General features: G+C 44.4%; 1 protein-coding gene across 4 annotated transcripts in view; it reads right to left on the bottom strand.

Annotated features, from left to right (window-relative positions):
* Positions 1-26,873, bottom strand: part of SNX29 (sorting nexin 29) — a 549,826-nt gene that overhangs the window by 260,761 nt on the left and 262,192 nt on the right. For all 4 annotated transcript variants that reach the window (XR_003793181.1, XM_029220773.1, XM_029220775.1 and 1 more), the window contains one exon: positions 15,962-16,068. Coding sequence is in view for 3 of the 4 variants with exons in the window: in XM_029220773.1 (XP_029076606.1) it covers positions 15,962-16,068 (107 nt within the window). In the remaining variant the exon portion in view is untranslated. The remainder of the gene's footprint in view (positions 1-15,961; positions 16,069-26,873) is intronic.

The following is a 26,873-nucleotide window of genomic DNA, read 5'->3' as shown; positions in this document are numbered from 1 at the left end:
CACACTCTGGCCAACATGGGGACAAACCACCTCTACAAGCTCCTGTAGTTCAGATTTAAGGTTCTTTTCAACAAGGAGTAGTTATGAGCTTCGGGCCTGGAATTTCACTCCCAGCTCTGCCATCTGTGTGACCTGAAACATCAGTCATCTCACCACGCCTCATCACATCGAGTGATTCTAAGGATAAAGTGAGATAAAGTGCTCAGAAAAATGCCTGGCACGCAATAAGCACGGAACAGATGTAAGGCAGGCAGCCTGACAAGGATCTGGACCATTTCTGAGAAAGACACCTGCCCCCAAAAGAACAGAATGGCTCACAATTAATGGGTAAAAAGGATTCTTTGTGCTTTTTATTTTTTTAATCCACTCAAACATGCCCCCAAAGTGGATTAAATAAAAAACGTTCAACTCATTCTTTTCTACAGAGCTACTGCATCAAGGCAAGTTATTACCTGAGCTACATAATTCATTTGATTAATTTGCACGCAGTGAGCCAGCAGAAGCGGCAAAACCCCAAAGTCACTGCAAGTCCAACTTTGAGTCCATTTCGAGACCTGGAAGAGTATTCCGCTAGAAGACAGTCATAAAATGTGTCAGGAAATAGAAATGGTGCGCTTAACCTCCAAGGAGGGCCATCACATCTCACAGTGACACCTCTGTAAACAAAGGCACAGTCTGAACAGCAAGGTGGCAGGATCTCAGCCCCTGCAACCACCAGAACTGGTTCAAAAAAAAAAATCTGTTCTGCAGGGGGTGGCAGGGAGAGATAAACTAGGAGCTTGGGGTCAATATATACACATTACTACAAACAACAACAGCACTTTTTTTTAATACATATATAAAAAACTGAATCACTTTGCTGTATACCAGAAATTAACACAACACTGTAAATTAACTATACTTCAATCTAAAACAACAAAAATCAAAACAAAACAAAAAAAACACGGTTCTACCACTTCTTTGCTGTGTGACTCAGGATATTATACTCACCCTTTCTGAACCTGTCTCCTGACCTCTTGGTGTAAAAATTAAATGAGAGGATGCAGGTGATGCCCCTGTTTAGTTTTTGACACATAGTAGGCACTTATTAAATGGTATCAATTGTATTAATTTGTACTTAACAATTATTCATTCATTTCCAGGTGAGTGAGCCACTATGGGGAAAATTTCGACTTATTCCACATAATAGATGGTAGCAGCAATGTTTACATACGAGCTTGGACAGAGTTAGTGGAACCTTGGCTTTTGCAAACCTATTACCAGAGCCACCGTGCTGTGTGTCAGCCTCTTGGTGCAAGAGAACAGGCAGGTGACGGAAAGTTTTAGATCCTTTAAATAAAACAAACAAGAGCATCAAGCTATTGGAGGCAAAGTTCCAAGTCTAATGAAGGGCCACTTCTAAAATGACAGGCACCCTCAGGCAACACTTTTCACAAGATGTGCCCCAACCATACCCAAGCAAAACTGCTACAAATCTTCAAGCTGGAAGCCTTCAGGTTCCCTCCCTGAGGGCCAAACTGCAGAGCCTTTTAAGAAACAGAAGTCTCTCAGCACCACCGGCTTGACCCACAAAACTACACCTTCTTGAAAAGGTCAGAAATGGCTACCTGGGCTTTAGAAGGGTATTTCTTTCCAAAGGCCGAGAGCGGAGAGGGGGTGGCAGGTGTGGCAGTTCGTGTGTGCCTGTGTCAGGGTGAATCAGACAGACAGGAAAAGGCAAAGGAAAGAGAAAGCTTTCCAATTCTACCGTGTGCCAAAAAATAACCATTAACTGTAGGACCTGAAACAGAAAACTCTAATAGGAATGATAAACGGATAGTGCTAATAAAAAGAAAATCTGAAGGCGTCTGCCTCTGTCTCACCCTATTATGTATCAGTCAGTCGCCTCCTGGGAACTTGGTCGAGCCTTTGCTCATGCTGATTCTGCAACCTGGATTACCCTGCCCTTCCCTGTCTCTCTGGCAAATTCCTATTCTACCCTCAAAACCCAACTTAGAAATGAACAGTTCTGCAATATCTTCTCTGAGACACCCCAAACCATGCCCCTCCACTACCAGATCTGGCCAATTCCCCTCTTCCCTGTGTTACTTCTTTTGGTTTACTGATCACTTGCTGCTACTGGCTACTGCTTTATGACGCTAACTCCCCTACCAGGTTGCGAGCCTCCTGGGGCAAGAGAGAGGTTGATTCACCAATGTATCCACTAATCTGGCACTCATTCATTCATCCATCCGTTCATGCATACATTCACTCAAACATTCACTGAGCACTGAAGTGGACCTTGGTCACCTGTCCCTATGGCACCCGTTTCCTGTCCAGCAAGTCTCCGTGTTCATTGGGGGATCCACCCCTCTCCCCAGCCCTCATTCTCCACGTCTGAATGGGGTTCTTCCCTCGGCCTCGGCACATGAGAGGGATCCTGCGATTGGGTGAAGAGGGAGAAGGGACCTAAGCTGGCTCTATCAGAGGGAACTCAAGGCTCTTCCCAGGAATCAAGAAAGAGACTCTTGCTTCTTCCCCTGAATGTGAACCCGGAAGAAAAACTATCTGCCCAGGGGTTATCACAGCCAGCTGTGATCAGGAGGGATTAAACCCACCAAAATGATGTCAGCCCAGACACGGCAGAAGTAAGGGCCAGAGAGAGAGAGACAGGAGCCTGGTAAGAGAGCTCACACCCCAAGATTCAGCCACACCTAAAGCCCAACTCTCCCTTCAGTCAAGAAATTCTCTTCCTAGGCATAATCAGGGTAAGCTATGCTCTGGCTGTAATAACAAGCAAACCCTAATATCTCACTGGCTGAACAGATATGGTCTATTCCTGCTCTCACAAAGTCTGCAGTGGGCCCAGCAGCACAACAGGGCCAATCCCTTCCAGGCAGTGACTCAGGGATCCAGGCTAGCATCACCCTGTAGCTATGCCACACGGAACACATGGCTCCCAGGGTCATCACGGCAAGCACAACGAGATCAAAGAAAATTCACACCAGCTCTTCCACGCTTCAGCCTTGGAGGACGCTCACCACTTCTACTTATAGCCCACTGGCCAGAATGAGTCACATGGTCCCAGTCTAACCTAAGGGAGACTGGGAAGTGCACCAGTCCTGCTTGTCCAGGGAGAGACAAGTGAGACAGGCCTGATGAACACACAGCACAGTCTCTGCCACAACAGAATCAGCCACACTTTCTATCACCTGCAACCAAAAGACTCCAAAATGATATATGCCGGGACCACAACAGTCAACAGGACATGAGAATTGTCATCATGGAACCCACAGCACAGTGAGAGGTAGGGCAAAGAATGAGGGAAACAAGAACCCACAAGACAGGCAAACACACATATGGCACCGTCAGGACGAGGAGTGGGGATGCGGGAGAGGTGGGTAGCAACAAGACACCTGGGGTAACGGAACTTAGCTTTCGGGAGCGCAGAGGGCTGGTAGGGGAAGGGCTCTAGGGCAAGATCTGAAAGCTCAGAAGTCAGCCCAGGAAAATGGGGAGGTAAGGGGACACAGAGAAGGGATAGGGTTCCAGGTAAGAAACCAATGGGTACAAAGGTGACACAAGCTCACGGTGAGGTGAGCAACATGGCTGCAGGGGAAGATGAGAGCCACGGCATACAGGGTCTTACGGTAACACATAAAAAAGGGGTTACATTTTAATGACTCCATGGGCAAAAAGGAGCCGCTGGAGTCTTAAGCAGGAAAACGGCCCAAGCTAACTGGGCCTGGGGTAGTTTTTCATTATTCCGTCCACGTGCATTAAACTCACCACCTCCTTCCTCCCTGTCTCTGCATCTGCCCCCCACACCTCCAACTGCTATGGTTCCACGTTGTTGGGGACAATCCCTAGATGTTCCCGGTGGGCTGGGCTCACCACACGTGACAGCCATGTCCCTTCACCTGGCGCATCCCCAACACTGACCTCGATGGGACAGTGCCACCTATCCCCCCCCCTCCCCGAGACCACACAACTCCTCTGGGAGCCCAAGAAGCAGCTTCAAGGAGCCACTTCCCGCCTCAAGAAGGAAAGCAAATATAAAACAGGCCCAAAATAGTGTGGGTCTGAAAAGCTGAAAACCAGCCACCACAATTACAAGTATTTTTATCCATCACCCAAAAAGGAGTAGCGGATCATTTTCCAAGTGTCTCTCTAAGGAAGTTCATCTGTTCAATCTCACGTGCTCCAGACTCCAGAAACGCAAACAGAAATGAGGCTGTAACAGGAATGGCAGCCGAAGAAAACACCCAGGGTGGAGACACCGAGCAAACGGCAGGGCCTGTGGTATCATCGTCGATGGAGGGTGGTGACCCCACCATGAGATGGGAGAAGAGACGCCCAAAGGTCTATGAGAGAAACCAGGACATGGGCAGGGACGAGCGAACACTAACGAGTCTGGAGTGTGGGCGTGTGTGCCACAGGAGCCGGGCTGTCACCTGCCACTCCACACACCCTGCCAAGTGCAAAGAGTGATGAAAGGCCTGGGGACGTGCAGGAAAGAAAGAAGGCCCGTCCAGCGAGAAGGGCACACTGCCCAAAGTGGAACCTTTCCCTTTGCTACACTGGGCAGGTCACCTGAGCACACAGGAACAGGCTGGGGACACGTGATGGGCACAAGAGGCATCGGCAGCAGAAACTAACACAACGCTGTAAATCAACTATAGTCCAAAAAAAATTAATTTACATAAAAGACGCATCAGAAGAGCCCTGCCATCTGAGCAAGTGCTTGGGCTGGTGTGTGTCAATACAGCTTACAGCAGGGATTGTGTCTGTCAGCCAGAATTTCTTCCCATTATCCCTCCTCATCCTTCAATAATTCCCTTGGGTGTGACAAGCTCAGAGCTAGCACGCTCGTCACTGCTTTCATCACCGTGGCTTCCCTTAGAGTTAAAAGTTAGAGCCAGCCAGCCAGCAAGGCCTGGTTCTGTTGCAGCAGAAATAGAAATGTTTTCTCTCTCCTGAGAACAAGGAAAATAAAGGGAACGGTGCCAGGCTAGAGAAGAAACATAATCTGGCCTGAAAGAGTTAATCAATCCTAGTTTCATTTTAACTGTTGCTAATCTATAGTGTCTGTTGTTAGATTTGTCCTTCACAAAGCTAACCTGTCACCCCTAATCCTGTGTAATTTACATTCTGCACCTGGTATTTGCTCCCTCTGTGATCTCTTGTAGCAAATCACCCCTTGTAGCTGTCTGCTTTCCAGAAGGGAGCTCCCACACTGATAACCCAGAGACTAATGGACCCCATTACTGGGTTTCCTGACTGCCAGCAGTGACTATTTTGAAACAATGCAAGAAGAAGAAGAATGCAATACATTCACTGTTTTGATCTTTATCACTCACTTTGGACTGTGAGCTCCCCTGTAAGAATCCCTGTAATTCAGCAGAGTGGGCGCACAGTTCTTGAGGCGCTAGCCTACTGTGTCTTCCCTTTGCCTGGCAAAGAAAATAAAAAGTCTCTGTATTTCTTATCTTCCACATCTCTGTCTCGGTACTTTTATTCGGCATGGGTGCACAAGGAGCCAAGATTTGGCAACAGTTCGTGTTTCTAGCTAAGCGTGAGGGGAAGAGGACTAACTCTGGAGTCAACCAGCCAGGGTTCCATCCCAGGTCTACACGTGAAGCCCTGTGACCTTGGGCCGGTGACTTGTCATCTCCAAGCCTTAGATTCCTCATCTGTAAGGATGTAGCAAACATTAGACAATCCAATGTGATGCTATTAGCACAGGGACTAAAAGTAGAATAAGCCCTCAACTTATGCTAACTGCTACTACCATCGTTGTCATCGATGTTTGGGGGTTGCTTTTCTCTAAGTAAATGTCACCAAAAGCCTAAGAGATCACAGAGTGCCAAGCACATGACAGACTCTCAAAAAACACTGGTGGGAGACATTCTCTAGGATCAACAATCGAATTTCTTTAACTAATAAATTTCAAGTAAAGAAGAAAGGGAGAGAAGATACAGATGGGAAACCTGCAGATTCAGAGAGATTTAAGAGGTCTATTAACCGATTACAATGTGTGGATGGACCCCATTTGGAAACTTATTCAAACATTTGTTTGAAATGAAAATTTGAACACTCACCAGATATTTGATGATGTTAAATTACTGCTAATTTTTATTTAGGTGTGATATTACAGGATTTTTTTTCTTTTAAAAAATAGGAGGACCCTTATGTTGTATTAGAGATATATTTCAAAATACTTTAGGAGGAAACAACGCTGTGCTTTGAACTTGCTTCAGCGTATCTATGAGAAGCTGGGGAAGTAGGAAGATGTATGGACAAAGCGAGATTGGCCGTGACTTGGCCACCACTGCAGTTGGGTGATGGGTACGTGAAAGCTCATTGTATTCTTCGGGCTATTCTTACATTCAAACTTTCCATAATAAAAATATATTTTGAATAAGGGAAGAGAATGTGAAGAACATATGTGTATATATATACATACACATACACACATGTATAACTGAATCGCTATGTTGTACACCTCAAACTAACACAATATTGTAAATCAACTATACTTCAAATTTTAAAAATAGAATATTAAAAATAAGAAGAGAAAACACAAAAAATATTTTGAATAAAGTACTGGACTGCCTGTGATCTTCATTAGGGAACTAGTTCATTCATGCACAAGGGCACAGCAGAGGCCTGTGTGCCCAAGCATTTGGAAACCCAAGCACTGGGAAACCTGCAAGCCGTGGTGACACTGAAGCAGGAGATAGACGGGCCCCAAGTTAGACATTTACAACTAGCGTCCTGTTTACACTTCATAGGGCAGGAAAAAGTGGGTTTCAGGATGGACACTTTCAACTAGCCTCCTGTTTGCATTTCCTGAGACAGGAGATAGGTGGGCTTGAGGTTAGACATTTAAAATTAGCCTCCTGTTTGTTCTCCAAAATGGAAGCAATGACAGAGACACGGTAAATAGCCAAGCTTTGTCTCTTGTGGATGTCCTAAGATAACAGTCATGGCAGGAACAGAGGCAAAACCTTGTTTGAGTAAAGGATCAAGGGATCTCCGCTTCCCCGCTCCTTGGGGCAAGGGAGACACCACACATGCGCAGAAAGGCTTCTTGGGGGTCAAAAGTCAGGGGACAACTCCAGGCCATGGTGACTCCTGCTTCTCCCAGATGCCTTCATGTCGTGACCCATCTTGGCTGAGAGGTGCCTGCACCCCTAAGGGGAGGGTCCTGAGACAAATTAGCCAGGGGGGACAAAACAAGATGATTGGCTGGAAGTAAGACAAAGACCCAGAAAACTGTGCCCTTATAAAGGGTTTAAACTTCCCAGAGGCGCAACTCTCTCTCTGAGTTCACCCCTGCATCTTTCTGCATGTGCTTTGTCTTTCCAATAAACTTTTTACCTTTCTCTTTACCTTCTGCCTCCTCACCTGAATTCATTCTTGACAAGACAGGCAAGAACTAGGGATCGAGGCCCTAGCTGCTGGCCTCTGTGGTCTAGTGGTTAAGACTCCCAGTCAGGACACTAAGATCTTGCTTCCAGCTACTGCTCGCTGCCGCTTACTGATGCCTGTATCCAAAATCAACACCTCCTTGTCTCCAACCTGTTCCATTTCCAAGAGTCAGGGCAGCCATGCTGGTGACAGGGCTATGGCTGATATTAACCGGAATTAACACAGAAAGCCAAGCAAAGGGGAGGAAGACCTCGGCTTGGCCATCTCACAGGAATTAGGTGCCAAGATTCCTTCCTCAGCAAACTGAGGGGGAGGAACAGGAAGCAAGGGGTCCTGCGATACTGTGATTTACTGTGGGCCGCAGTTCTCAGCTCACAGCTCACAGCTCCCAAAACCCTTGGAATTTCCTAAGTGTTGAGAATGATGAAGGTGTCTTTTGTTATGTTAATAAGATGACTTTTAGAAGCACCTAAGGATGGGGGCTGGGTGCCAGGAGAACCAATCCTGTGATTAGAAGGTCAGAACTTTTGGTCCTACCCCCTGGCCTCCAGGGAGGGGAGAGGCGCTGGAGATTGAGTCAATCACCAACGGTCTAAGACCCAGCAATCCCACTCCTGGGCATATACCCTGAGAAAACCATAATTCAAGAAGAGTCATGTACCACCATGTTCATTGCAGCACTATTTACAATAGCCAGGACATGGAAGCAACCTAAGTGTCCATCGACAGATGAATGGATAAAGAAGATGTGGCACATATATACAATGGAGTATTACTCAGCCATAAAAAGAAACGAAATTGAGTTATTTGTAGTGAGGTGGATGGACCTAGAGTCTGTCATACAGAGTGAAGTAAGTCAGAAAGAGAAAGACAAATACCGTATGCTAACACATATATATGGAATCTAAGAAAAAAAAAATGTCATGAAGAACCTAGGGGTAAGATGGGAATAAAGACACAGACCTACTAGAGAATGGACTTGAGGATATGGGGAGGGGGAAGGGTAAGCTGTGACAAAGTGAGAGAGTGGCATGGATATATATACACTACCAAACGTAAAATAGATACCTAGTGGGAAGCAGCCGCATAGCACAGGGAGATCAGCTCGGTGCTTTGTGTCCACCTAGAGGGGTGGGATAGGGAGGGTGAGAGGGAGACGCAAGAGGGAGGAGATATGGGGATATATGTATATGTATAGCTGATTCAGTTTGTTATATAGCAGAAACTAACACACCTTTGTAAAGCAATTATACTCCAATAAAGATGTTTAAAAAAAAATCACCAATGGTCAATGATTTCATCATTCCTGCCTCTGTAATGAAGCTTCTATTTTTATGGATAGGACAGGGTTCCAAAAGCTTCCAGGGTGGTGAACACATGGGGATCTGGAGAGAGTGGCGTGGCTAGAGAGGGCATGGACGCCCGGTGCCCTTTCCCCATACCTGGTCCTATGTATCTCTTCAATCTGGCTCTTCCTGACTTATATCCTTCTACAATATACCAGTAATCTAGTGAGTAAAATTTTGAGTTCTGTGAGACGCTCTAGCAAATTCATCGTCTTGGGAACCTCTGATTTATAGCCAGTCGGTCAGAAGCACAGGTAACAATCTGGGCTCACAACTAACTGGTGTCTGAAGTGGAGGGTGATCTTGTGGGACTGGCCTCTTACCTGTAGAATCTGATGCTATCTCTGGGTAGATAGTGTCAGAATTCAGTTGAATTCTCAGACACTCCGCTGGTGTGGGAAAGCCTACACACACACACACACACGCTGGAACTGGGTGAGGAACCATTTTTCAGGCCCCCTAAAAGGTGCTCTGTTAAAAGAAGTCAGTCAGTCTCTCTCTCTCTTTCTCTCTGATATTCCAATCTGAGATTTGCTAGGACTGGCATGGGCCTCCTTTAGAAGATTTTTTAATGGTATTGTGGTTTGGTTTTGTTTTGTTAAGAGCTCTTATATTTTACAGATACAGCCTTCAAATAGGAGTGGAATGATATGAAAACTCAGGTTTGCTTCAAAATACCACAAGAGACTGGGAGTAGGATGGGACAGAGATGATGCAAAATTGACTAGGAGTTATTAATGGTTGAAGCATGATGATGGGTATTTAGAGGCTGATTAAACCTCTAAATTTTCCATTTTTGTATCTTTTCCATAATAAAAAGATTTTAAGAATTCCTTGGAGATTTGGCCTTGTTAGTCATTCACACTTTAGTGGGAATTACCCCTATCCCTCCAGAAGGGAGAACTCCTTACCAATTTTCATTCATACACAACAATTTTGCTTCAACACCCAGTTTTGCATGGTGAGCAAACTTTTTTCCCCTGACGAGGTGAGAGCCCGGTCTCAATCTGCTCAGTATCATGAGATATTAAAAAACAAAAACAAATTCACATCAAACTCTTCATTTTGAGCAGCAGTTTAATGGAGACGTCAGCTCAGAGTTCTGTATCCTGAGTCCTTACACAGAATCCAGTCTTTTATTTAAAAGCCTGTTTTCTTTTGCACAAAAATCACTCCCAGATATATCAAGAGTGTTGGAACCCATTGGTGCCAATTTATGAAGCCAGTGCTGGTGGTATAACTGCCCCCAAGGTCCTGGCTGCTTCAGGAACTTTTCCATTTTATTCAAATGATGGTCACATTCAGAGTTGTCCACAGCGTGTGATTATGAATGTATTTTTCACCAGCTTGATGCTTAAGCTAACTTTTCCATTAATAGTAACTCTGCCATTATAATGAGAACAAATGCCGCTAATACACATTTATTTCACCCATGAACAAAAATTCAGGGGCTAACTACAGTCACACAGTAAATGACAAGTATCCTATAATTTGAAAAATCAGTCAACAGCTAGCTGAGTCCCTCCACACAGGAGGAAGTAAAGATCCGTTTGCTGAGGATGGACTGGCAGTATTGTACACAGCACAGAGGCGAGCAAACAATGGGGAAGCAGGACTGTGATCAAGACTTAGTACAGTATGAAAAAGGCAGAACAAAGGAGCCCCAAAGGAGAGGAAGAGGAAACAGCATCTATGGATTGTAGAAATTTACAAAACTTCATATGAACTAAGGTATTTTGGAGGTAAGTAACAGAGACAGATTCTAACCTGAGCTACAAAGGAATTACTGTAAACAGTCAGGAAATTAGGAGAAGCTGGCCCAGGGAAGGACCTGAAACCAGAACAGCTCTGGCCAGTTCACACAGGAACAAATGGAGAGTCATCAGGACCCAGTTATTGAATAAGTGGCCTCTCAAGCATTCTCGTCATTCTTGTTTAATTTAGGAGTTAAAGCCCCAACTGCCCTGGCTCAGGTCACATGCCTGCCCTGGGGCCAAAGTAGGGCAAAGTACCTAAGATCTACTCTCCTACCAAGACGGCAAGACATGGTGGGGCCATCATTCCTCCAAAGGAAATCAGGACAGAAGGAAGAAAAGAAAGCACTCCTGTCCACTACGGGTACTGAACCTGATTCTTTATATTTAATCCTCAAAGTAACCCTACCAGTAGGTATTACCAGCTCAACTTTACTGACAGAGAAACTGAGGCTGAGAGAGGTCAGGTGGCCTGCCCAGGAAGGAATGCATGGCGGTGAGGGACCAATCTGAACTGAGTCTGACGTGGGACACCTGTGCTCTCCAAGCCACCAGGCTGCAGGAGGCGACGCAGGACCAAAGTCCAAATGCCACCAACAATTCTACATTTTTCTTGATGGCAACTGCTAGAAAGGAATGGAAAAATCTCTGGAGACGAATCCAAACCAAAAGGATTGCACTTGCAGGAGGTGAAGAGGAATCTTAGAGCAGATCTATATTGGACGTGTCCAGTATCTTTTATCCTCAAAAACCTTGGTGAGAACAAATCCATTTCCTCTAATGTGTAGCTCTTCAGGAGGGATGGGAAGTGGACAAAAGAAATTTCCGAGTGTCATAACTAACAACCCCAAAGAAAAGGGGAGGAATGTTCTAGAAGCTCCAGTTAGGTGCCCAAGCTCTGCAAGACTGCTGTTAAAGACACAGCTCTAGGAGCCCATGAGGCAGGCATCACTCTATGTCTGCACTTCTGGCATGTCAACCCTGTTTCCTAATTATCATAACGGACGTGTCTGCCTCACCCCCCAGGCCAGGAGCTTCCCCAGAGGCAGGTAATGTGTCTTGTTCATCTTTGTAACCTACGACAACCCTTGGTTACACAGATGCTACCCAAGGATGAAGCATCAATAACTTTACAATCAAAAAAAGAAGACAAACTCAGTCTAGGGAAGAAAACGCCACTTCAGCAACGTCTCAGCTTCAGACTCACATCTCTCGTGGCTCATCTCCTAGAATCATCAACTCTACTGCTCCCAGGGTAGGGGAGGCCACTGAGGGTAGAGAAAGGAAGTTGAAGGCTGGACCCTTAGGAGGTAGTCAGTAAATATGTGCTACATGAGCTGGTAGCGCCCATCTTTCTCTCAAGATCCCCTCCAGACTCTCCAAGCTCAAATTCCCCCTAAAACTGACCGCCAGGAAAACGTGTGCCTCCTCCAAAGAGCCATGCTTCCTCTTATTAGATATGGAATCCTTTCTGCCAGGATGCTCTGAGTTACAGGGGTGCCTTGTACAACCCACTCTCGACCTGAGAGCGGAGAGAAGTCCATCCATCACTCTTTAAACATGACCCCAAACAGCCGAATCCACTTGACGGACTGTCATCCCATTCGATACTTACAGAGCTCCTACTATATGCTGGAGCCGAATGAGGCAATGAACATACAGTAAAAAAAGATAACGTCCTAGCCTGGCATTCTACTGCAAGTGGCTTCAGAATCGAGTAGGTCCGAGCACGGATGGGAGGCGTTCCCTCCTGCAGTAACTGAGGGTGTGGGACGAGGCCCCGCCAGCACCATGCCAAACGGCCGATGTGCCATGTTTCTATCAGCTACTGCTGGCAACCCTCACCTCCCTCCACGTATTCTCTCAAATAGGACGAGTGACTGGCCCTTCTCTTAGGTGTCTCTTTTTCTCACTGCGTCTGGCCTTCCAGAACACAGCAGGACGATGGGTTTGGGCTCTGGTGCTAGATGGCCTGAGGGATTCGGACCCAGCTCTGCTTCTTACCAGTTGAGAAATCTTAAGACAAGCTACTTCACTTCTCAAAAGCCCATCTGTGAACAGTACCTTCCCTCAAGGAACCCTGCTGAGGACTGCAAGAGTTCATCGACGTAAAGACTTAGCACAGTAACCAGAATTGAAAGTATGCGCTGACGGCTAGCTGCTAGTATTACAGCGGCTCTTACATAATGAGTGTTTTGATAGCAGTGTTCTTTCCCTGCCAGATTAACCTACACCTGCCAGAATTCTCTTTTCCCTCTTGTTTTCAAAAGTTGACCACCACAGGGTGTCAGGAACAATCTTTGCACAATCTTTCCTGTCCTGGGCCCCTGATTCTCACCAGCTACTACATACGGTGTTGCTTTGGGTTCTGAGCTGTTCATGCAGCGTGCTGTGTATGTGTGCAGGGAGGTGGAATGGTTTTAATGCTTTGAAAGACACCTAGAGAAAGAAGGTTCAGGAACTCCCTTTTCATTGGGATGAATCACAGAGGAGTCATTCAATTGTTGGGGTATTTTAAATAGTCATATTATTTAAAATGATATATTTTTTCTTCCTTTGCCCTTTCGAAATGGGAAGAGCAATGCCTCAACTCTTCCCCCTCATCCTTTTACTACTCCACTCCAACACACGTTTACAACTCTTTCTTGGTAAAAACCAACCCATTAATAAAATGACAGCCGAGCATCACGAAGAATGGGTTTGATTAATGCCAACAAAGAGGGTTCGGCAAAAGTCATGGTGAAATGAAACACTAATGTTATTCAGAGATGAGAGATCACTGACAGGATCTCACTTTGCAAACAAAAACAGAATGAAAAATCAGTGCGGCGTAGTAAATGCCACTGGAGGACCATCTCTGCTTCAACCTCGCCTCTCTCCCAGCTTGCTGACTACAGCCATCGACTCCACTGCTCCCAGGGTAAGAGGATCACAGAAGGACGTGAAAGAAGGCTTAAGGCTGGCAAGAGAAGTCTTTTACCCTGATGTGGGAGTTCAACACCTACCTCTCTTGCAGGCAACAAGAGCAACGATGCAAGGGGATCCGACAGTAACTTCACATCACACCTGGATCTTCCCCACACATCACAGCTGGAGTGCAGTGAGGTGGTGAGGCTTTCTCACGGTCAAAGTGGGTGGTGGGGGCTTCCCTGGTGGCGCAGTGGTTGAGAGTCCGCCTGCCGATGCAGGGGACACGGGTTCGTGCCCCGGTCCGGGAAGATCCCACATGCCACAGAGCGGCTGGGCCTGTGAGCCATGGCTGCTGAGCCTGCGCGTCTGGAGCCTGTGCTCCACAATGGGAGAGGCCACAACAGTGAGAGGCCCGTGTACCACAAAAAAACAAAAAAAAGTGGGTGGTGACAGGGCACCCAACCAACACTGAATGAACCAACCAACCAACCAAGCAGCCGGCCCAAGAATGAACTACAGTGTTTCCTCAGCGGGTCAAGCAGCCAGTCCCTTCCTCCCAAGCCCCTCCGAGTTTCTGATGAGCATGTCAATCCCCCAGATCGCTGCCCCAGGCCCGGCACCCAAAGGAATCCAGGGACACGAGCACTGGTCTCTAAGCTGTGCGGGTCTGACCACATCCTTACAAGTGGACACCTCGCCCTGGTTCCCCTGAAGGGACAGAGGCTCCCAACCCCCTTTCACTCTGGTAAGAACCCTTCACCCTTCCTAGCTCAGCAGCCCTTCCTTCATTCAGCAAACCAGAGCCATCCCTGTCCCAGGAGAATTTCAAATACTTTCACTCAAGGGCTATTTAGCTAAATTCACCGCCTGTCAACAGTCACTGAGAATACAGTGATCAAAGAGTCTCTGCCATCTAGAGACCCGGAGTCCACTAGGATTGCCACAGTTCTGAGGGTAAGGGGCCCGCTCCCCTCTCCACCCAGGCTTTCTGCCACAGCCAACTCTGGTCTCATGATCCCTCTGAATGAAGGTCCACGGATGGGCAGAGTGGTGGGCAGAGACGCTGCAGGGACCACCTCCCCCGTGCCCAGGCCCGCCCATCCCGGTTTTTAACTCTTCACCCACTTGCCTGTTTGGCTGAGACCTTGGCTTGCTCTCCCTTGAGCTCACCTGAGTTAGAACTCAAGTTGCTTCTAAAGTCAGCTCCCTTCTTTCGAGGTCATTTAGAGACAGAGGAAACAGACCACAAGGATGGCAGCCTGAACCAGAATGAGCTCAGGGGCTGCTCCTCAAAGGCCCTACCCCTGAAGTCCACCCCAGGTCAGGCACGTCTCCACGGCAGCTGTGGGTGTTTTTCTGATTCCAAAAATAAAACTTACTCACCGTAGAAGATTTAGAAAGTACTAAGTATAGGTGTATACTTTTATGTGTGTATGTACACAAACATACATGACTTGTAATAAATACTACCACCACTGGATCACCACGACACATACACACACCTGTATATATATTAGTTACCTAATCAAAAACTTACTCTCCCAGCTTTACCATTGAGTATGGTGATAATTAATGGTTTCTGACAAAAACATTTGATCATACCAAAAAAGGACCTTTATTCTTCATTTACCGAGAATATTTTATCAGATATCGATGATGAGTGTTACCAAATGGACATTTTGGTACCTATCAAGATAAATATCTGGTTTTTCTCCTTTGATTTATTAATGGGTGGACTTAATGGATGAATTTCCTAATGTTAAACCATCCTAGAAATCCTAAATACATTTTAACTTTTTATATATGTTGTTCCTTTAATATATGACTGAATTTGACAGAGCGATACCTTTCTTGAATTGTTATGTATCCACGCACAAATGCTACCAGTCTATACTTTTCTTGTTTCTGCTATCTTTGTCAGATTTTTTATACTGGAGTGATACACACTTGAACCAAGGTACAGATATAGATAAAAAATGCTCTAAGAAAATATAAATAGTGAAGGACTTTTTGTATACACCTTGAAGGGTGCCCTGAAAATCACCATAAAACCATCCAGGCTTGCTACCTTCTGGGGATACAGTTCTTTCTTAACTTTTATAACTTTCTTCCACAGATATTTTTGGTCCCTTCAGGTAGCCTGCCTCATCTTCAATGAATTTTGATACTGAATGCGATCCTAGAAAACAGTCCATCTCATCCCTATTTCCCCATTTCTCAGCACACAGTGGTATGTGATATTCTCTTCTGTTTTGAACATTCTCCAAATCCAAGGGTACAACTGTTTTCTTATTTTTCACGTTTTCTCTCTTATCTCCTTGCCACAGGTTTCTAATTAAATGATATTTTTCAAAGAACCACGTCTTTCTTACATTTCTCTATCAATTACAATGGTTTTATCATTTTGTGTTTTGTTTGTGGGAGGCGGAGTGTGTGACTGCTTGTTTTGCTGACATTTGTTTAACAGGCTGGGCCTCTGTCTGAAAAACCTCCAAAGCAGCCAACGTCGGGAATAAACGCAGACTCTGGCACCCTTACCTCAATGAGCTTTCTTTCATAGGAGCTTGCTAGTTCCTCGGCAACTTCTCCCGGCTTCTGGTCAGTAACTGTAACTTCTCCATCAACATTCCAAAGATTTGGTACAACTTTAGGAAAAAAAAGACATTCCATAAGTATTTTAACAGTAATCAAAAATAATTCTCCCAGTTGAAAAAAAAAAAATTCTTCTTTTCCAAATGGCTTCTCCAGAGAGAAAGCTCTTGTTAAAGGAGAAAAAGAAGATCACAATTACTAATTACTTCAGCATTGCATCATTTTCACAGAAGTACAATAAATCAAATGATAAGCTGTATTTAAGAACAGCAATAACTGTCCTAGAGACAGATGCACAGGAGTCTGGGGAACGATCCTATAGCTACTTTCCATTTCAGGGGAAAACAGACAATGTTTTGGCAAATATAAGAGCCTACACTTACATCTTTTATACTGGTCAAATTTCTTTTTCTCCAACAAAAAAGTTTTCCAGGAGATAGCACCTGCCTAGAGCCTGAAGTGAAATGATAACGGGGCTCAGATTACATTTAGAACCAAAGAATCTTCTGGAAAAACTCTAAAACCAATGCACAATGACAATGCAAAGACATCTTCATGAGATACTGACTCTCAGGTCAGCGCAAGAATTAGCACAGTATTTTAAGGAACCTCCATACCCTTTTCCATAGTGGCTGCACCAATTTACATTCCCACCAACAGTGGAGGAGGGTTCCCTTTTCTCCACACCCTCTCTAGCATTTACTGTTTGTAGACTTTTTAATGACGGCCATTTTGACTGGTGTGAGATGATACCTCATTGTAGTTTTGATTTGCATTTCTCTAATAATTAGTGATATTGAGCATCTTTTCACATGCCTGTTGACCATCTATATGTCTTCTTCAGAGAAATGTCTATTTAGGTCTTCTGCCCATTTTTTGATTGGGTTGTTTGTTTTGGTTTTTTTATATTAAGCTGTATGAGCTAAAAACAGAGTTACATATATCCGGAGAAAACTTTAATTTGAAAAGATACATGCACCCCCATGTTCATAGCAGCATGATTTACAATAGCCAAAACATGGAAGCAACCTAAGTGTGCACTGACAGATGAATGGGTAAAGAAGATGTGGTACATATACATAATGGAATACTACTCAGCCATAAAAAAGAATGAAATAATGCCATTTGCAGCTACATGTACGGACCTAGAGATTATCATACTAAGTGAAGTCAGAAAGAGAAAGACAAATACCATATGATACCACTTACGTATGGAATCTTAAAAAGTGATACAAATGAACTTATTTACAAAATAGAAATAGACTCACAGACAAAGAAAACCAATTTATGGTTACCAAAGGGGAAAGGAGGGGAAGGATAAATTGGGAATTTGGGTTTAACAGATACACACTACTTTATATAAAATAGGTAAACAACAAGGACCTACTGGATAGCACAAGGAACTGTAATAACCTATTATGGAAAAGAATCTGAAAAAAATATATATATATATGTATAACTGAATCACTTTGCTATACACTTGAAGCTAACACAACATTGTAAGTCAACTATACTTCAAAAAAAAAAACAGAGCACAGTAGATGCCCATGGCATTGTTTCTACTATCAGGTATATACCCACATATGCTCACTTTGTAGAGAAGAGTAAAAAGATAAAAACTGGGAAAGAGCCAGATAATTCCGAGGTAAGCAGAAGGAGAGCAGTGGAGAACTCTTGCACGAGCAGCTAAGAAGACCCAGCAGTGTGACTATGGATTCGCCCCACGTCTGAAAACAAGCATCAGGGATGCAGATGTAGATCCTGTGTGTCCTGAGATGAGATTCCTGGATGCCCCATCAAGTGTGATGAGACGGCAATGAGGCAGAACAGGAAGCTAAGGTGAGCCCCCCAGCGACTGGGATTCGAGAGACACGGGCTCTGGTCAGGCACTGAGGGAGAAGTCAACACGGGGAAAAGCTGAGCAAAAATGGGACTCACTGCTGGGCCTGAACTGACCAGTGGCTCCACCTTCAGCCCTTCACGGAGCCTCCATCAGGCCACAGCTGATCAGGGCCCCGGAGGTAGCAAGGCCCCTGAGTGATGACACAGAACGTACTGGAATAAAACCCTAAGTGGTTTCCATCCCAGCAGTGACTATAGCTCCAGCCACTACTGCAAGGAGTGACCCAGTAACAACCTGTTTAAGTTGACAGATTGAACATGTTTATTTATATTCACAACCTCTCAAAATCTCATTAAAATACCAATTAAAAATAATTCCTTCTAAAGGCACCACCCTTAAAGAAAAAGAGAATGAGAGAGAAAACAACACAACAAAATTTTAGAAGCTGAGAAGAAGGTAGGTAACTGGTGAGGAACCTGACAGACCTGAGAAAATTTCATTCTCAGCTACAAGTGGGCAACCGCAAAACACAATCTGATTAAAGTGAACAACCTGCATAGACTGCTAACACGAGACACTTCTAGAAGCGGAAGTGAACACCAGCTAAAGGTCCAAAGAAGGGATAAAAGTCTGCCTTAAGAAGCAACTAGCAGAAGACTAGGGGTTTATTCTCCAGAAAAGGTTAAAAAAAAACCCAAAAAAAACCCAGTAGCTGCACCTGAGTTGAAGGTAGGGGTATCTTACTAAAAACAGAGGTAAAAATAATACACACTGAACTTTTGAAGTTTTGCCATTCTTCTTCCCTCCCCACTCCCAGAGCAGCAGGCATCAGGCATATACCTCTAAGCAAGGGAACAGAAAGTAATTTCCTAGGAATCTACCAGCCAAAGAGGAAAGGGCTCAATGTGGGAGGTTTTCCGGGAAAATGGCACAGCCCCTCAAACAGTGTTTTAGTACCCCACTCCTACATCTGAGAAGACAGCCAGAAATCACCTTACATTTGAGGCAAGCACCTAAGATGAAAGACAGGGACCAGAATAAACAAATAGAGAAATCAACATGTAGGAAAGAAAAATTATTAAGTGAGAAGAACGTTTCAAAAGCAATCTACCGGTAATACTCCCAGAGAGAGAGGAGAAGGTGCAGTTGAGAAACGGGAAGAGGGAGACACTTGAAAAGAACACACAGAATGTATAAAAGCCCTTTGGAAAGCAAAACTATGACAGCAAAAATGGAATACCATGTATAAGGGATAGACGGTAAAGAAATTTCTAGAGAATAGAGCCAGAGGATGACAAAATGGAGAACAAAAAAGGAAATCAAGAATTACCAAATGAGAAGAGCTCGAGAAAGAAAAAATAACACAGAGAGGAGGAAGTCAAAGATACAATTCAAGAAATGTCCCAGAACCACCAGACATGAGTGTTGAAGCTGAAGAGCTCTACTGAGCTTGATGATAAGCGATGCTCACGTGCTCACAGTGAAATTCCACAACACGGGAGACAAAGAGGAGAGGGTACAAACTCCTGGAGTGGAAGCAGAAGTTTTACAAAGGATAAAAAAAAATCAGAAATGGCATAGGGTTTCTGAACAGCATCACTGTAAGCTAGAAAACAATGAATCTTCAATGTCCTGAGTGGAATTACTTCCAACCTGGAATGATCTACAAAGCCAAACCGTGTGAGAAGCGGGTAAAGGCATTTACAGACATGCAACCTCTCAAAAATTTTACCTCCCACCCAAAGAAGAGAAGAAATCCAGGAAGAGGAAGACAGAGATGCCAAGATATAGGAGATCCAACACAAAAGTGAGTTTGAGAAAATTCTTAATGATAACCAAAGTGGGAAGAACCTGCAGGCCATCATGGATAAACGGATAAACAAAGTGTGGTATGCCCATACAACGGGTTAGTATTCAGCTTTAAAAAGGAATGAAGTACTGACACATGCCACAACACGGATGAACCTTGAAAACATGATGTTAAGTGAAAAAAGCCACACGTGATGTTAAGTGAAAGGCCTCATACTGCATGATTCCATGAAATGTCCAGAGTGGTATTGATTTACAAGGGCTGGGAGGAAGGAGTGATGGGGAGTGATTGCTAATGAGTATCAGGTTTCTTTCTGGGGTGATAAAAAATGTTCTGGAAACAGAAAATGATGGTTGCACAACCTTGTGAATATACCAAAACCACTGAACTGTGCACGTTAAAGGGGTGAACTGTACAGTATATGAATTATATCTCAATAAAGGAGGAGTGAATTGGCGAGTACAGGCCCACAGAGTAGTCAGGCTTCTTCCAGGTACAGGTCAGAGGACCCCAGGAGAGACTGCCTCAGGATGACACTGATGACTCAAGTGTTTGAAAACATTGAGATTTATATAACTGAGGGAAATTTTGAAGTTGAATTAGTGATAAGTATGCAGAATACCAACAAAATTTAAAAAACAAAAACAGGTAAGTATTAATTTCAAAGAAATTTACAAGTTGTCCAAAAATACTAATCATATATCTCATGGCTCAACTGTGGAGAGCATTTTCAGAGTCATAATAATGTAATCGTGGATCATGGATCTAACCAAAATGAGTACATGACTGTGCTAGATTATATGACAGCCAGAGGGCGTGTGCGTGTATATGTCTGTCTGTGTGTGTACACAGTTCAAGGGCGTGGAGGATCAGAGAATGCTACCCTTCATCTTCCACAATGAGAAATCAATAAACAACACCTACAACTAAAAAATCAACAAATGGCAATAGACACACATTATTCAGAGATACGAAGGTAACTACTAAAACAATCAGTTAAAAAGTCTGAAGCAGCTGCTTGTGAGGAGTGGGAAATGGGGAAAGACGGCAGCTAGAAGTATCAGGTCTTTTACCACAAGGCTATGTACAAAAGCTCAATTTTTTAAAAAACTAAACTCAATTTCATTTGGTGAAATAAATTTTTTTAAATTTTTAAATAAAAAGCTGAAAGGCTGAAAGCATTTCCTCTAAGATCAGGAATAAGATAAAGATGCCCACTCTCGCCACTTTTATTCAGCACAGTGTTGGAAGTCCTAGCCACGGCAATCAGACAAGAAATAAAAGGAGTCTAAATTGGAAAGGAAGAAGTAAAACCGGCACTGTTTGCTGATGACATGATACTATACATAGAAAATCCTGAAGATACCACCAAAAAAACGACTAGAGCGCATTAATGAACTCAGTAAAGTTACAGGATATAAAAATAATATGCAGAAATCTGTTGCATTTCTCTACATTAATAATGAACTATAAAGAAAGACAAATTAAAAAAACAATCCCATTTACCATCACATCAAAAAGAATAAAATGCCTAGGAATAAATGTAACCAAGGAGGTAAAAGACCTGTACTCAGAAAACTTTAAGACACTGATGAAAGAAACTGAAGACAACACAAACAGACAGAAAGATACACTGTGTTCATGGATTGAAAAAATTAGTATTGTTAAAATGACCATAATAGCCAAGGCAATCTACAGATTCAATGCAATCCCTATCAAAATACCAATGGCATGTTTCACAGAACTCGAATACTTCTAAAATTTGTATGGAAATACAAAAGACCCCATTTAACCAAAACAATCTGGAGAAAGAACAGAGCTGGAGGCATCACACTCCTTGATTTCAGACAAGACTACAAAGCTACAGCAATCAAAACAGTATAGTACTGGCATAAAAACAGGCATATAGATCAATGGAGGAGAAGAGAGAGCCCAGAAATAAACCCACGCACTTTTGGTCAATTAATCTACAACAAAGGAGGCAAGAATATATAATGGGGAAAAGACAGTCTTTTCAATTACTGGTACTGGGAAAACTGGACAGATACACGTAAAAGAATGAAATCAGAACATTTCTCACACCATATACAAAAATAAATTCAAAATGAGTTAAAGAACTAAATGTAAGACCAGAAACTATAAAACTCCTAAAAGAAAACATAGGCAGAACACTGTTTGACATAAATTGTAGTGGTATTTTTTTTGGATCCGTCTCCTAAGGCAAAGGAAACAAAAGCAAAAATAAGCAAATGGGGCCTAATTAAACTTAAAAGCTTTTGCACAGCAAAGGAAACCATAAACAACAGCAAAAAAGACAACCTACTGAATAGGAGAAAATATTTGCAAATAATATAACCAACAGGGGGCTAATATCCAAAATATATAAACAGCTCATACAACTCAATACCAAACAACAACAACAACCCAACTTTAAAATGGTCAGAAGACCTGAATAGACATTTTTCAAAAAGAGATATACAGATGGCAAACAGGCACACAAAAAGATGTTCAACGTTCCTAATCATCACTGAAATGCAAATCAAAACCACAATGCAGCATCACCTCCCACCTATCAAAATGGCCATCATCAAGAGGCCACAAAGAACAAGTGTCGGCAAGAATATACATCGCTGCAGCCTCTGTGGAAAACAGCATGGAGGCTCCTCAAGAAAACTAAAAACGGAGCTACCATATGGTCCAGCAATCCCATTACTGGGTATATATCTGAAGAAAATGAAAACACTAATTTGAAAAGATACAAACACCCCAGTGTTCATAGGAGCATTATTTACAATTGCCAAGATATGGAAGCAACCTAGGCGTCCATCAACAGATGAATGGATAAAGATGTATCTCTATAGCTTATAGATTAATATTAGGAAAGTGACAGGAGCCATCTCATCGGTTAGACACTCCCCGCCTCTCTACTGGCAAGGTGAGCTGTGGCGAGGCACCAGAAGTTAGTTGTCCCTTTAGCTGAAGTTTGTACAAGCACCACCATCTGATTTGTGTATTTTCAAGTCAAGAAGATTTCATCTGCTTCGGGAGCAAGAGAACATTCAGCCGTTCAAGGAAGACAGCATAATAAAAGTGCGAGTAACGCCAAGTCATGAGAGCCAAAAATGGCAGCTTACAGCACCATTTCACACACTCTGCACATCCTCCAGTAAACCAATCAACTTGGAGAGGATCAACTGTGATTGAATTCTGCAAGTCAAATCTGAACAACTGATACAAACATTTGTGACTGATCACACTTCAAGTCTGTTGTTGTTCTTTTAAGATACCTATTTCCTGAGAGTGATCTATTAGTCTTGGAACAGAGAGACAGACAATTTAACAGCCCAGGAGGAAACTCTATTCGTTTCCAAAATAGCTCACTCTGAATTCCAGAGTACAAGACTATGCCATCGTAAACCTAAAATTTTTTCATTAACAATCTCGGTCCATATTTTGAGTTACTTTGACAGTGTTCAGAACTTGACCTTCTGCCCTGCTCAAGCACTGCACGAAGAGGGCAGCTGCTGGTCCCCAACAGGACAGAAAGAAACTTTCACCCACATGGTTAGGTATTTCAACTGTGGATAAGAAACTTAAGCTGTATAGTAGTCACCCCCCACCTTATCTACAATTTTACTTCCCCCCGGTTTCAGTTACCTGTGGTCAACTGTGGTCCAAAAAATATTAAATGGAAAATTCCAGAAATAAATAATTTGTAAGTTTCAAATCATGCACCATTCTCAGTAGCATGGTGAGACCTTGCACTACCCTGCTCTGTCCTGTCCAGGACGTGACTCACCTCTTTGGACAGAGTATCCAATGCTGTATATATGACCTGCCCATTAGTACAGGAAAAAAACAGCATATATGGGATGTGGTACTATGGGCAGTTTCAGGCATCCCCTGGGCTCTTGGAACCTATCCCGGGAGGATGGGCGGGGAGAGGACTGTGTTGAAAAGACCAAAACATAAACACAGGTCCAAAAGCAAAACAGGGTAAGGGCTGTATTTAATTTGCTAAACGAAATTTGAAAGCTACATCCACACACAATGGGTTCTCATATAAATAAAACAATGATATTGCTTCATCTTACACAGCACTTTGGAGCCTCCATATAGAACTCAGTCTGGCCAGCTGAGGTTTGTGCCAAAGGTGAAGCTATCTACATAATCTGTCTAGCACAGAGTGCCCCATGACCCAAGCAACCTAGTGAATATCCACATTATTCACAGGAACATCTACACTTTATTCACTTGCACATACTCTGAGTAGTCAGCAGTTTTCTCTGCTATTTCCTTGATGGCATAATTATCGAAGTTAGACTCCAAATGGAAAAAATTTGGCAAAAATAATAAGCCTTCTCTCTTTAAATCCAAATAGACACTGAAACTGTGTTTGATAGAAGCACAAAGACACTGACTTTAAATCAGAACTATTTTTCGTGTTCCAGAAAAGCTGTGGGTTTGTTAGCACCACTAGCAGGTCATTTAGACTTAGGGAACATGACACAGTTTTTCACCTCCTTGCTGCCTGCCGAGGGGTCTGTGATAAGTCACCTGAAACAAGCAGACGCTATGCTGGTCTCACTGGCGGTCAAAGCACCAGAGAACACATGGGGGGTTTTGCCTAAATTGTTTTAAGCAGAACTTCAGACACCATGGAAAGCAGCACGGCAGACAGTACGATACAGTTACTGTTCTGCTTTCAATTTGAACAAGCTTAGCCCGACCCGGATGCAAACAGTATGCGATGCTGGTGGTGAAAGAGGATAAAGAACAATTTAAAACTCAGAGATGGTTCCCTTGGACATTCTAATGCACAAAAGGAGGTGTGCCGGGTCCTATAACAGGGGGCTGGGTGTGGTGTGATGGGAATCTGGGACACGTGCAGGTTCCAAAGGAGAACAGTTCCGCCTGGGTAAGGTGATAGTGATCCTTACAAAACAGCAGGTACCCACACTTGTTCCAGCAAAGGAAACAGTCTTCGTAATAACAGCATCTACCGTCCTCCAAGCACTCACTGAGGCAGGGGGAGAGCACAGCGAATGAGGCAGCGTGAGCTCTGCAATCAGACAGATACCAGGTGCAAAGCCTGGCCCCACCACTCACCAGTGAGTGACCTTGGGCAAGTGTTTCATCCTTTCACTCAACAACTGGCTACTTAAGATTCATTACATGCCAGGCACTAGACACTAGATACTTAATACAGGGATGTATGGGGGCGGGGAGGGGGGCGGTGGGGATTGCCAGTATGAAGCTTACACTCTAGTGGGAGGAGTCAGAAAATAACTCTTTAATATGTCAGGCTGTAAGACGTGCTTTGGGAGGGTTAAAGCATGGTGGTGGAGAAATACTAATTATATAAAGTATAAGGAAAGGCCTCACCATGGAGGTACCATCTGAGCACAGACCAGAATAAAGTGGGGGAGTGAGCCATGCAAAGCCCTGGGGGGGAGAGCATTCCTGAGAATGGCAAGTGCAAAGGCCCTGAGGTAGGCACAGGCCTAATGTGTTCCAGGAACAGTAGGAAGGCCAGTGTGGCTTAAGGATAATGCATGAGGAAGAGATCGACAGGAAATGAGACCACAGAGGAGATGGCAGGGGTTTGCAGGCTATGGTATTTCATTCTGAGCAAAACAGGAAGCCCCTGGAAGACTGAACAAAAGGTGGTATGATCAGACTTATTTTTTTTAAAGATCATTCTGCTGGCTCTATGAAGGGGCAACTGTGGAAGCTGGGAGAGGAGGTGTAGTGGCTGGGGATGTACCCAGCTCAGGTCTCCCTTCAAGGGAGAACTCACTGCTCTACCAGTAGCAAGGAGTGAAGTTAGCTGACAACCACCAGCTGCAGCCCCTTCCAGATGCGCTACTCCTTCAGGGCAGCCCTAGCTAGTGGCTGAGCACAGAGAGGTACCTCGGGGCAATGTGGGACCCCTCTAATGAGCAATCTTTGCACAGAGCTCCCCAACAAGGTGGGTGGGCAAAACTTTGTTAAATCTGCATCTAAATCTGAGGCTCTCCCAGCCCGATGCTGCCTGTCCCCTTTATATTTCATAGGCATTATCCCCCAGGGCACCTCCTGTGCTCCTAACTTTGTAGCAGCATCTTCTTCCGAGAGAATCCAGGGCACAGAGCTGGTTAGGGCGCTACGGCAGTGGTCCAGGCAGGGGGCGATGATGCTGGCCTGGACCATGGTGACAGCGACGGGTGTGACAAGGAGTAGAAGAGGTCGAGAAAGAAAAGTCAGATTTGATGTGGGGTTGGGTGAAGACAGGAGTCAATGTAACACCAAGATTTCTGGCCTCTGGAACCTGCAGAATGGAACCATCATCTGACTGAGCCAGGGAGACTGGGGAAAGGGCAGGGCGAGTGACCGCCAGGAGTTTGGTTTTCAGACAAGCTAGGTTTGATACAACCATGTCTAAGAGGTAATATCAAAAATGCAGTAGCACGTGAGTCTAGAGTTTAGGGGAGAGGTCAGGGTTGGAGACACAAAATTAGGAGACAAGAGCATCCGGATAAGAACCATAGAATTAGGTGAGACCACCCCACCTTTGAAAGCTGAGTTTCCTCCTGTTGCAAAATAGTCACAGTAACAGCCCCAACCGCAAAGAACCACAGGATGAAACACCACAATGCAGGCGAAGCACTCAGCACCGTGTGCAGCCAGGAGTACAGATGTTGTTCCTGCTGGGGTCATCCTTCTACCGGGCTTCTGCCTCGCCAGGCACGCTGCTGAGCACGTGGTTATATTATGTATTGTTCTCACAATAAACCTGCACGGTAGATGTTATTAACCCAGGAAAATGAGTTTCCAAGGCGTTAAGGGGCTAGCCCAAGGTCAGACAGGTACCAAAGGGGAGGTTCAGGACGAAACCCAAGCCCGTGTTCCTTCCCCCACAGCACGCTCCCGCCCCAGCCCCGTCAGCAGCTGAGTAACTAAGGGAGACTCGTTCACTCTCTGGTTCAGACCTTTGTCCAGCAGGCATTCATGAGGCCCAAAAGCTAAGGAGAGGTTGAGGGGTTTCTCTCCCCACGCCAAGGTTACATAGCAGACAGAGGGAACCCAACACTGCCACCAGCCCCTGCACGGCTCCAGTGTCACAGAACCAGGTGTCACCAGGGCAGCAAGTTTCCGGCATCTCTCAGAAGAGCTTCCGGCAGGGCTTTCTGAGTTATCGCTGAACATGTTCAGGCTTTTTAGGG

This window comes from Monodon monoceros, unplaced genomic scaffold (assembly GCF_005190385.1).
Source record: "Monodon monoceros isolate NGI ecotype Baffin Bay Population unplaced genomic scaffold, NGI_Narwhal_1 Super_Scaffold_13, whole genome shotgun sequence".
NCBI lineage: Eukaryota > Metazoa > Chordata > Mammalia > Artiodactyla > Monodontidae > Monodon > Monodon monoceros.
This window is presented reverse-complemented; position numbering and strand designations above follow the sequence as displayed.